The sequence below is a fragment of the Limanda limanda genome, chromosome 8 (genome assembly GCF_963576545.1).
Source record: "Limanda limanda chromosome 8, fLimLim1.1, whole genome shotgun sequence".
NCBI classification, from domain to species: Eukaryota; Metazoa; Chordata; class Actinopteri; order Pleuronectiformes; family Pleuronectidae; genus Limanda; species Limanda limanda.
Window position 1 is genome coordinate 25,448,363 of NC_083643.1, and position 12,900 is coordinate 25,461,262.

At 40.6% G+C, this 12,900-nt stretch overlaps 1 protein-coding gene across 1 annotated transcript; it reads left to right on the forward strand.

Annotated features, from left to right (window-relative positions):
* The first annotated feature begins 6,073 nt into the window (after positions 1–6,073).
* Positions 6,074–10,308, forward strand: hyal4 (hyaluronidase 4). The gene is made up of 3 exons (XM_061077085.1): positions 6,074–7,030; positions 9,067–9,156; positions 9,808–10,308. Exons 1-3 carry the CDS (start codon positions 6,074–6,076, stop codon positions 10,306–10,308), a joined length of 1,548 nt encoding a protein of 515 aa, XP_060933068.1.
* The last annotated feature ends 2,592 nt before the right edge of the window (positions 10,309–12,900 follow it).

The window sequence follows — 12,900 nt, forward strand, 5'->3', positions numbered from 1 at the left end:
CACGAAGTCATCTTTGTGACTATAGTTGTTCCACAGCGTTCAGTCGTCTCTGTGCTGCTGCTGACTCCCTCGCTCTGTTGAGCTGTGACGTTTAGCCCAGAATGATCTGTTTGTTAAAGGCTGCTAAAATATGGCTTTGGATTATTCTACTGCAGCGTGAAATGTTCATTACCGTCATGCCATTTGAAGCTCAACACAATTGGAATCAGCCTGTGTAAATAGTGATGTGACTTGGTGTTAGAACATATTTACATGACAGATGGCTTATGTGACAAAATCTGGTATTTTGGCGTCTGGCCTTCAGCCAGGCATCAGGGGTTCGGCTCGATTCCCACACATCAAACCCAGCGAGTGCCTCTTCCTCTCCTGGCATCTCTGAATGTGCTCAGTGTTCTCATCTTTCTCTCCTCTCAGAAGTGCCTCCATCACACTGTCAGCTTCATTTACCCCTGAGTTCAAAAAGCTTTCTTTGGGTACCAAGTCCTTGGTGAAATGAGACCCTGTGAGGTTGCTAATGTTGTTGAGGTTGTGCAGCGGTACTCTGAGCCGTGCACCAACAATAAAAGTCTTTACTTCAATCCTCATTTGAACACACGGATAGGACATCATACTTGGAGCTTCTATAAACTGTGCAGGTGTTCCAACATTCCTCCCTGTTATTTTCCTCTTGACCTTTGCCCTGCGTCATCTTCTGGTTTATGGATGCTGCTAAGAGAGGCCGACCAACCCTCTGAGGCTCAATTTCACCCAAGTTTTCCAGCAGAGAAAATGAAAATTAGACGCTCTCGCTTTTTTCTCTCTTGTATTTGCTGAATGAGTGGAGCCATGCCACAAGAACCACAGACGTCAACAAACTCTTATCTTAATCGATGCCAGACCGAGCCACGGCTCCAAGCTCCTCTTGATAGATAATTCACGTCAACCCAAAGCCGAACTTTAAACATGAGCTTAAGTGTGTTTAATCTGAGACTGCTTCCTCCAGCTTTTATCATGATAAGAACCATCAACTGAAGCACATGAAGGTTTTGGTCCAGTGCAGCCTTTCTGGTTGACCCAGACTGTGGTCACAAGTTTCTTTTGTTTTTTTGTGTGCCTATGATTACATTTAAATTGCCTAACAATCAGACCATCTACAGTTTGGGAGAGTGTGGTTCCCCGAAACATAACAGCACTGGCTCTGTGTACACGCACTGTGTTTTTGGGCTGGAACAATACGTTGGTCAATCAGTTAGTCGCAAGAGAAAATTACTCTGCAGCTGCTTGATAATTCATGAATAATTTCAATCCTCCCTGGTTGTTGGACTTTTAGTCTGATATATCAAATCAATCTATTTGAATTGAAATGGAAATTGAATAGATAAAGTGCAAATGTGTGCTGCACAGGTAATAATGGACCTATCCATACAAGGTCCCCCATGGCTACTGTTTTTACCACATTTTACATGAAGAATCATGACCCAGCAGTATGACATACTATACAACTCTGGACTGTATGTCATACTGTATGTATTATAGCCTTCATGTAGACTATTGATCAGTACTGACGCACCTGAGATAGCTAACTGGAAATTGCAGCTGTAATAACTAGCTACTGACCAGGTAAATCACATCACTGGCAAACACTGTAAGACTTGAATGATACTATACAGTCAGAAGTACAGTAGAATGTTCTGATTCAATGATCCAGTGTGATATGCTTGAGAAAAGCAGAGTTAACATACATCAATGATTGGATATAAATTGGAAACTGTTGATTTGAAACAAAGTATCGGACTTTTTGCATCTTTTCATGCACCAACATTCACTGCTGATGTCTTATTGACAATGACCACAATCTTTCTTCAACCTTAAACTAGTAGCTTTAGTTGCCTAAACTTTACCAAACCATAGGAGACAGATCAGAAAAGGTTTAGATGAAATGTCTTTGATGTTTTATTAGAGGCTGACCAGCAAGTTTATAAAAGTAAGGCAGAAAACATAATTAGAGCCCGAGCACCGACAGTGTGAAGGTTATTCAGTTATTCAGGCTTGTACATACTGAACCTGAAAACTCACCAAACTTCGCAGGCGCGTCAGACCTGATGAAAATGTACGTATTTTAGAGTAATTCAAAATGGGCTTGGCAAAATGGCTCAACAGTGCTTCGTAGCCCTCATTAAAATGTGGGTTCCGAAAACGATTTGATCTTATCTGTTAAATTCTCTCTAGGTTCTGATAGCTATCAATAAATAAAGCTGTCTGGGGGGGAAAAGTCGGCTTCTAGCAGTTGTTGTTCAGTGCTTTAGGGGTGTAGCTTTGACAAGAGGGCTGATGGGAGGAGATGAGATGTATCAGTTGCATTTCTTTTTGTATGTGTAGGCTGCTCTTGCTTACTTTTTTAGGATTGCCAACCCTGGCTTTAAAGCACACATGTAGCAGCTGTCTGATATAGTCTTACAATCTTGCAGATTGTACAAACAATTATCACAAAGTTACTCTTTTAAAATTCTTTCAAAAGCTTGTTCCGATTATTTCATACTTGAATAAACTAGAATTTTAAGCTTTTCAGAGGTGCACAACCCATGTGTACAAATCAATGTTGCATAATGATAGTTAACTATAAACAGTGGTCTTTGATGGTGTCCAGACAGCCAGCGTAGCATTATGGAGGTCTGGGATTTCATGCTAAATCTGAAAAATCATGGGGAATCAACCTAAAAAGAGAAATAAAACAGGTTTATGAGCTCAGTTAGAGAAGTAAAACAGGCTAAAAGCAAGTTAAATAATGGTCATAATCAGAAACATTCCTATCATCAAATCATGTCGGCTTTGCTGTCTGCCAGGCTTCATATGGAAGCAGTTTCAGCTCGAACAGAGGACCATTAAGCGGCCATACATGCATACATTTACTGCAACACTGCAGAACATTCTCAGGGAAAGCTGCAGTCAAATTATTTCCAAACCAGCAGGAAGAGACTGGCAGGAACATAAAGAGTGGAAAAGGCTTTGATTCCAAACCGACATAACTCTGAGGGGAAAAAAGGAACAAATAACATTTAAATAACCAAACCTGTACAGTAGTTTAAGAGCTCTAGAATGATGGAACATTTTCTCTAATCCTGCTGTCATCCAGAGCTACAAATTGTGTACATTGAACTGATGAGATTGTATTTTCATCAGAGGAGGTGTAAAATATAATATGATCTTTATTTAAACGGTTTCAGCTGCTACTAAGTAACTAAAAGACACCTTTTAAAAACATTCTTCTCTGTGACGCGAATGGCATCTTATGTTAATGTTATTAAAAACATGAGTATAAGTTTTAAAATAATTCTGCAGATAAATAAATTGAGCATGTAATAATTGGTTGTCTGTAGTTGATTTGTCTCTTTGTGAATATTTTGTAACTTTTAACAGATCTTTATGACTTTCAAGCAAGAATAACAAGCAGACACTTCATACAGAGGCTCTAGGTCTAGAATGTATGGTCCATTCAGTAATCCAAACATATAAGCATACACGCTATCTTTAAGATGGGAATGGGTTAAATGGATTCAATGCTTTAAGGTTGAGCTTAAGAGTCCCTGTTAACACAGTAGCATGTTTAATTTTAATAACAGTTTGACTTAAAATTTCCGAGATGGTTGAAACATTTTGAAGGTGTAATGTGACTTGGTGAGGTGTTCACGACACAAAGTGCACACAAAGGATGAAGGCTGGGGCAGGGAAGAATATTTACAGGCGCACGGATGCTTCTAAAGGGAACTGAAACATGAGATGAGACAACTGACAGAGGAGTTAGAACACGGACACAAGGAGGCAGGGATCCGTGGCCACAGGGGCCGACAACAACAAGTTCAAAGTCCAAAAAGTTCAAAGACTATAAAGAGAGAAATATTGCAACTTTTAGAAGCGATCAAAATCCGAATAATGCCCCAAAGCGAGACAGACTTTTGAAGCTATAAAAGAAATGTTGTGAAAGTCAGGGAATAAAAAATCAACACTAGATAGGTATGTGGGGTAAAAAGTCAACTCTTGAAATTCCCTCAGTGGCAAAGAAAGAAACCAGGCTGAGCACATTTAACTGCAGAAATCAGACTTCTGATTTGTGCGTCTGCTGTTCTTCAACTGGATGTTTGGTTCCAGCAGCTGGATGTGCGACGCAGAGACACAGCATACAGTGAACCTCACTGAGACATTTGGCAGGAAGGCCTGTCATTGTGGCCTGAGGCTTCAGCTCTGGTCACAGGGAGACTTGCTGTGGACAGGAACGCAGCGGTCTGTACAGCTGAAGTCCTTGTTCCAGTCACTGGGTGTCAACTGATTTCCTCTTTGTGACCTCTGACCCCTGTTAGCCCTGGACATTAGCCAAAAACTATTTAGAGCGAGTCTCTGAGGACAGCACTGATCGGGAGATTCAAATGTTTCAATTAATCAATCAATCAATCTATCTATCTATCTATCTATCTATCTATCTATCTATCTATCTATCTATCTATCTATCTATCTATCTATCTATCTATCTATCTATCTATCTATCTATCTATCTATCTATCTATCTATCTATCTATCTATCTATCTATCTATCTATCTATCTATCTATCTATCTATCTATCTATCTATCTATCTATCTATCTATCTATCTATCTATCTATCTATCTATCTATCTATCTATCTATCTATCTATCTATCTATCTATCTATCTATCTATCTATCTATCTATCTATCTATCTATCTATCTATCTATCTATCTATCTATCTATCTATCTATCTATCTATCTATCTATAATTACTACACAAGGTTGTGCAGACTGTTTAGGGTGCTAAATACATCCCAGATGTTTTTACAGGCTTAAGGATGGAAACCCACCTCAGCTTATCAAATGTTACAAGCAAATGCTAAAGTTTTCATGATCTGCGTAAAAGATGTTAATTTACATGGCAGACGTTGTGTGGGACCAGTTTGAGGTGCATTTAGAGGAATCGCTGAGCTCATCATAAACTCGACTATAAACTCAGTGAACAAAAAAAATACAAATACAGTTAGAAAGTCTGAGGAAGTTGATGAAACTTCACACTGATACTGTACAATAGGGAGATATGTTTTCATCCAACATCATTTATGTTTTTTTCACATTAAAACCATCACAAATTACCAATAAAAACCTGCTTATACTGAGAAATTATATTTGTCTTGATGAACATGAGAGGGTTACAATTTTGTTTTTACTATATATGTCAAAATTGTGTTCAAATACCTCACATTATTTACATAATCACTTATTAAAGAATTCATCTTTATTTACTTTTTTGAATTTTCAAGAACTAAACTGGTATCAGATATTTGACGTTGTTCAAACACTGTCAGCTCTCTCTGGACCAGATGGGTGGAGCAGACTGACATAATTACTGACATTGGCATTCCCAAATATCTGAAGCTCATCCCCATTTGTACAACTTAAAGGTTTAGTGTGTAAGAGTTGGGTGAAAGGGATCTATTGGTAGAAATTTTATATAAAAAAAAACCTAGTTATGTTGTGTGATTGTCCAATTTGCAAGAATTTTTTTCTTTACCCTAGAATGGGCCCCTTATTTTTAAATACTTCATATTTACATCGGGAGAGGGTCCTCTCTACAGGGGCCATGTTTTGTTTACAGTAGCCTAGACTGGACAAACTAAACACCTTTCCAGTTTTTATGACAACTGAAGGTTACCACAGGTTCTCGTTCATGTTTGGAAGGGGAGGGTGAGGTGATGGGTATTCAGCACCACTAGATGTCACTAAATCCCACACACTGAACTTAAAAAAACATAAAAAATAAACCAAACAAATATATGCACAATTCAATTGTAATAAAAACCTTGTAAGAACTGCTCCCCAATACTAAATAAATTACAGGCGTAGAATGAGAGAGAGAAGCCAGAGAATGAACAGAAAATGAATGAATAAAACGGTCAAGCTAAATTAAGGTTGGGAAAACTCAGCTATACCAGTTTAATCAATCAAATATTTACTTGTATCCTCCTTGTGTTTCCATCCCTCCATCTCCCTCTCTTTAGGATGATTGACAGCTGCTCCTCCTGAACCCCAGAATGCCTGTGGTGCCAGTGGGCGGGACATCCTCCTCCCACCGTGTTGTACCTGTTGCCCTCACCTGCTCGTGGCTGTTTCTGCTCTTTCACATTACCTTTGGTGAGAAACCTGCCAAACTGCCCTTGATCAATCGGAAGCCCTTCATCGCGGCCTGGAACGCCCCTCTCGACATGTGCACCATCAAGTACAATGTCACCGCCAACCTCGACCGTCTTTTCCACATCCATGGGAGCCCACGTGCTGGTTGGACAGGCCAGAATGTCACCATTTTCTATGCGAACCGGCTGGGAAACTACCCTTACTACACCCCGCACGGCGACCCTGTGCATGGAGGCCTACCACAGAACTGCAGCCTGGACATGCACCTGCTGAAGGCCTACCAGGACATCAACCACTTCATCCCTGCAGAGGACTTCCGTGGCTTGGCTGTCATCGACTGGGAGTACTGGCGGCCTCAGTGGAGCCGTAACTGGCACAAAAAGGACATCTACCGGCAAAAGTCTAGGGAGCTGACCGCCAAGGCTTACGTCAACGTGACGGCGGCGCAGGTGGAGGAGCTGGCACGGCGGAGATTTGAGAAGAGTGCCAGGGCATTCATGCAGAGGACTATTCAGCTGGGGACACGCCTTCGCCCCAATGGGCTCTGGGGTTTCTACCTCTACCCTGACTGCCACAACTACAACATGCATGATCAGAACTACACAGGCTTCTGCCCCCTGCTGGAGAGCATGAGGAACGACGAGCTGGGGTGGTTGTGGAACAGCAGCACGGCGCTCTTTCCCTCGGTGGCAATCAGGAAAAGTCACACAAACAGTATTGGCAACCTTCACTTCTCCCAGCACAGGATCAGAGAGTCGCTCCGTGTTGCCTCGCTTACCTCGAAAGAGTATGACCTCCCCACATACGTGTACCTGAGGCTGGGATACCGGGATGAGGCCATGGCCTTCCTCACAGCAGTAAGATACATGGTTTACAACAGAATTAAGTATGAGCAAAATGTAGATTGGGCATTTGCCACTCTACTGATGAACAAAGGAATAGTTAATTTCCCAAAACAAAGTGTTTCAATTAAGAGATTTCCCCCCTCATTTGTTCAAACCCAGTGAAGTTTAAAGGTTTCACATGACAAAGGATGATCTACTTTCCCTGTCATGAGACACAAAATCCAGCTTAGTTTACTCCGAGCCAATCGCCTTATCCTATTCGGGAATTATAAAAGTAGTCTTACATACAATGTTAACGGTGCCATGATGTTAGAGTGTTACTGTGCCTGGACAGGACTGAAAGGTTGGACCTCTTCATGTATCTAATGTCACAGGTATTTGGTTTTTAAATGAGTATTAAATGAGTATTTCAGGCCACTACGATGTGTTTATATGTATACTGTATATGCAGCACAAAAAAACACTTTTAAATGTGTGGTATCTCTTTGAACATCTGAAATCAAAGTCTTTCACTGTATTTACTTGTTTTTGTTTTAAACAAACAAAAATCTACCAACTTGACTCACAGTCAACTAATGACAGTATAGCAGATGTACAAAATAACATGGACGTGGCCTCAAATAGAACTCACAGGCTAACAAGCTCTGAGTCTGCAGTTCATCATGTACAGGGTGAGGCTGAGGGTAAGTCTGTGACCAACTGCACTTCTTAGAGCTAAACTTTGTCACACAGTACTGAGTGAGTTTTTTAAGACTTTTAAATTTGAGCAGACTTGGTAGGAAAGGCAAAGTTTCTGCAACAGGTCACTGTGATCAGTGCTATCACAAAAAGACAATGGAGCAGAAAGAACAGTGAGTGCACAGGGGGGAAACAGGGAAGACTTAGAGGAAAACTAAATCTAGAATGAGGGAGTAAAGCGATTTCAAAGATGTCTACTGTCATAAAAACATGTTGGACGGTGGTACAAAGCGGTGTGTATGTTCCTGACAGTTCATTTATTTGTGTTTACACATCATTAGAATGAGCTATAACTAAAATTATAAACTGTGATCCAGTACTCTCAACCAGTTATTTGTTGGTACTTGGTAGAGGTCCAGAGTCCTAAAAAGGGTTTTTAAGTCTAAACCTATAATAAAGGTAATCACACAGAAATCAATAAACTAAGTAACGATAGAAAACTCTTAAACTGTCTTCCACTTCCCACTCTTCACTTTGAAATATGATAGGTTCAGTTGATTTATTATTACTGTTGTATTCAACCCCTTGAGATTTGTTTTTCATTTTACTTATTGTGTTTTTATGCTTTATGTTAAATGTATGCACCTTTTTACCAAAGAAAATTCCAGGTAGGTGTAAACCTACTTGGCAATAACTCCTTTCTTCTGAAGATGACAGTCCTGACGAGTAGCTTCATAGGCCAGAACCAAACTAAAGCATTTTATACAAAGATGCTCATTGAAGACATATCAATATATAAATCTGTCCTGACAGCAGGATGTCCATACTGACAGTGAACTTCCTGAAGTTCCGTACTGCCATCTTGTGGAGATGCACAGAAAAAACGGCCTAGAGTCACAACTACAAGCTGTGTTGCTGTGGTTTATTTTTATACCAAAACAGCCTCAGTACTCTACACACTCTGTGAGCAGTGTTTGAAATAAGTTTTGAAATATCTGTGTTGAAATATTTGAGTCATTAGCTAAGTTGTTTCTTAACTTGACAGTGAAAAAATGTTGCACACTTGTCATATAAATTTATGTATTTGTTTTTCTGTTCAGAATTCAGATAGCTGTGTCTTTTTGAATTTAGTACATTAAATACAAAGTTTAAATTGTAAACTGTTCTGTGAACGATGTGACATTAAACAGCAGTATGTCATGTCAGCGTCATGTCATAAGCGGTCCCATCATGTTATAAAAATTCTTAAATCAAATATCTCCCTTGTATATTCACTGTGCCTGTGTCATATCAGTATGTTTGATATTCAACGTGTGTCAGTGTGTCCATGAGTTGTGACCTCTGCACCTGCTCTTTGTGTTTTCCTGCAGAAAGACTTGATCCACACCATCGGGGAGAGTGCTGCTCTGGGTGCTGCGGGATTTGTCATTTGGGGCGACCTGAACTTGACCTCATCCAGGGTGGGTGTCCTCTTTTTCTAATCATTCTCCTTCTTTTGCGTCAAAAAAATAAATGCTCATGGGTCACAGAAGGAGAGCATCCTCTAAAATCTCTGTCCCAGCTAATGACACAGATTATCGAAACAGGTCATATGTGTTGTTTGGGTGGAGATCCTTCTACTACTTGGAACCTTTTGTGCTGTTGAGTCCTTTAAAGTCTAAATTTGTATTTTTCTGTGAGAAACAATCTTTTCTCAGAGGCCTTGATTTTTTTGTAAATCCAGACAAACCGCCCCTGGAATAGTCAGACAATAGGATGTTGACATTGTGTGGCCGCTGTGTGTTTGACATTTGGAAAAGTATAATGCATGTATGTTTTGGCTCGCTGTGATCCTGTCTGCATGAAAGAAGAAGTATCGAATTATCGAGCTGCTTAAAAAAATGTGCTGTATAATCTATCTATGATCTATCTTCCTCTCTTCTTCTTCTCTCTTCTCCCTCAAGCTTTTCAACCTTATCTCCTTAAACAGTATTAGCTTAGCTTGGAAAAATCCCTGATTTCAACCATCATAATCTTGGAACACTTTTACTGCAACCGGGATTTTTTTTAGCCACTATGGGGCCAAACAACTGTTTGCATCTCATTTGATCCGTGTTGCTTTGTCTCCACAGTCTAACTGCTCCAAAGTGAAGACATTCCTGAGCTACCGCCTGGGTAAGTACATCATGAACGTGACGCGAGCAGCTGAGGTCTGCAGCGACTTCTTGTGCCAGAGCAACGGCCGCTGCGTCCGGCGGGACCCCCGCGCCCGCCATTATCTCCACCTGAGCGCCAAAAGCTACAAAATCAGTTCCTCTAGCAATGTGGAGTTCACTGTCACCGGGTGGCACTCTCAACACGACCTGCAGCTGCTGACAGAGAGGTTTCGCTGTCACTGTTACGAAGGTCACGAGGGCGAAACCTGCGAAAGCATCAACAAAGTGAAGGAGGATGATGGGCCGTGGAGGGAGGGGGAGAAGGACGAGCAGGAGAGGAGGAGGACGGAGTGGGAGTTCGAGCAGGATGAACAACGGGAAATAGGGAAGAGTGCGGCGCCCCCAGGTGGCTTCAGCCTTCACATCATGTTGCTGCTGCTCCTGTTAAACTTAGCGTTTGTAAAGACAGTCGTATGATGCACGCTGACAAAAGGAGGAGTCATTTTTCAAGCTGAGTAAAGACTTTACTTTTCAATGATCACGATGTCCGGCCAAGTAAGTGAGGAAATTACTAAGTTCTAATTCTGCCTAATCATTTAGTCTTAAAAATGTCAAACAACATAGTAGGCTAAGGCTGCATGCTAACATGCTAATAATAACAATGGCAACAGCTAATGCTCAGCAGCAACATGTTAACTATGTTTACAATTGTAGTTTGGCATGTTAGCATGTTAAGATTTGCTATAATGGTCACTGTTGCAGTGATTTGGCCATTAAAAAAGTATTGAACAAAAGACGAAAATCAACCTGTTAATGGCGCTAAAAGTTCAGGGATGACCAAAGGGATCCTAACGGGGGGCATGCAAATCTGGACTATATTTCCTAGCAAAACATGCAAAAGCTGCTGATTTTTCACTAAAAGCCAGAAACATCAAACGGTGGCACTACATGAGAAGGCAAGGATCAACAAAGTCATTAAGGTTCGTCAAATAAGGACCGTGAATGTCTGCACTAAACTTAAAGGCAAATAATCATGTAGCCCATAGTATCTGCCCCAAACCAAGCTAATGGGATGTTGGCTGTGGCTTTGTACTGTATATACCAGACAGACATGACTGTGTGTTAAGGTCTTCTAACTCTGTGAAAAAGTGTATTTCTGAAATATAAGAAGAGTTCCTTCAAAGTTCAGCCAAAGGCTGCAGAGAGCAGAATACAACCTTTAAAGGAATGGTTAAAGGTGGTTAGTGTGAAATGAATGTTGAAAAGCGACAAATGTGTGGCAATAACCACTTCCTTATTAAGGAGTGTGTGATGGAACAGAGGTTTGGCGCGTTGACAGATGAAGGTTTGGTTGATTGTGTCACTCACTGTTCAACTAAACTATCAACTGAATGTTGCAGCAGTTTCTGCAACAACCTGCACTTCATCTTTAGCCGACAACTGCATCAGTTTTTCGAGGAATGTTAATCAGTAGATATATAAATATAGAGTTGTGGTTTATTAAAGTGTGGCATGAGTCACCTTCAGCAAAATAAATGTTTGACATGGTGATTCATCCTCTCTGCAGAGCTGAGGAATAGGATCAGAGGGATCACGTTTTTTTTACTTTGACATAACTTTGCGAGGCAGCTGGATTTCTTGCCAAATCCATCTTATTCAGAACCACAGTGGTTCGTACCAATCTGCATTCTATGAGGGGGGAACTACTCGCAGCTACAGGCTTGTCTTAGGTGTGTGGCAATAGCAAGAAACAACTGTTCATTAACAACAATGGCAGCTCCTAAAAGGGTTAGCCGAGGCTGCTATAGCATTAGTTATATATGATTTTGAGAGTATTTCTTTATTAAAATATGAAGAAGGGCACTAAGGGTTTTTGTGATGAATCAAACTAGACTCAACGACCGTGATAGACGGCAAAAGACAGATGATTCATCCACTCACCTGCCAAGATCTACTTGAAAGTGTTGCCTGCTCTTTTCCAGACAAATTTCCAATGAAGCCTTCTCACATGATTCTGTGCAACCAACCATTTGATGTGCCTGCTTTTAAATGGTGCACAGTAAAATCTGGCTTTACTGCAGGAAAAGCATCTTGTTTGCCTCTCAGAGGAATCTGAGGAAACTGTGCTGCACACATCATATGTGGAAAGATAATCAATAAGATCTGACGCTTTGTTTGTTGTATTTTTGAAGACATTTATTTCTGATAGGAAACCTGTTTATTTCCTCAACATTAAGCTGTTATTTCACTTGTTATTAAATACATACAATGTTTTAGTACTGTTGCTTACTCTATACTCTTGAACTGCTCAGATCAGGAAACGCCACATATTTGAGCCTGTGTGGGACATGGCGTGCACATGTTATAGGTACTAATAATCAGTATAACTGTATTTTCTTTTCATTTTTGTTGGTTTTGTTACTCAAAACCAAACCCAAGATATTGTGCAGAAGTTACTATATCCTAGTCTGGAAGAATGGGATTAACAGGTTGGGTCAGGTTTGGGATTTTCATTCATCTCAATGTGGCTGCACGGCTTCTGTCTCTTATTATTCATTCTTATTAAAATTGACAAGGACCTGAGAAAAAAGGTTCTCCCTGGTTTGTTGATGGCTCCAGTTTTGATCTGACTCCTTCTCTATCCTTGAAACAGCTGTGAAACCTGAGGATCTAACTGCAACAGACATAACAGCCATTCACCATTTCACTTCATTATGACATTTGTCTCAAGGGCTGCAGTCAGCGTTTATCTGTGGCAGCCGGCATACTGGAAGTACAGTACAGAGAATAAAAGACAGTTGCTTGAATGCTAAAGTGAGTAGTTGTTAACTTGACAAGGACCTCCTGTTGGTTGCATTATGATTAGTGCCTGTCGGGTCATTGTCAGAATGTGTGTGAGTGGCATCGAGTTAAAGTTTTGGAAAACCAAAAACTCTACAATCTATGGTTTGAGGGGGTAAGAATAAAATAAGTGCAGCTCCCATTTCTCCAATTTGACAAACTAGGATGCTGAAATATTTCTACATTTCCCAGCTTGCATTCGACCACTGTGTGTGTTCACAGAGTTCG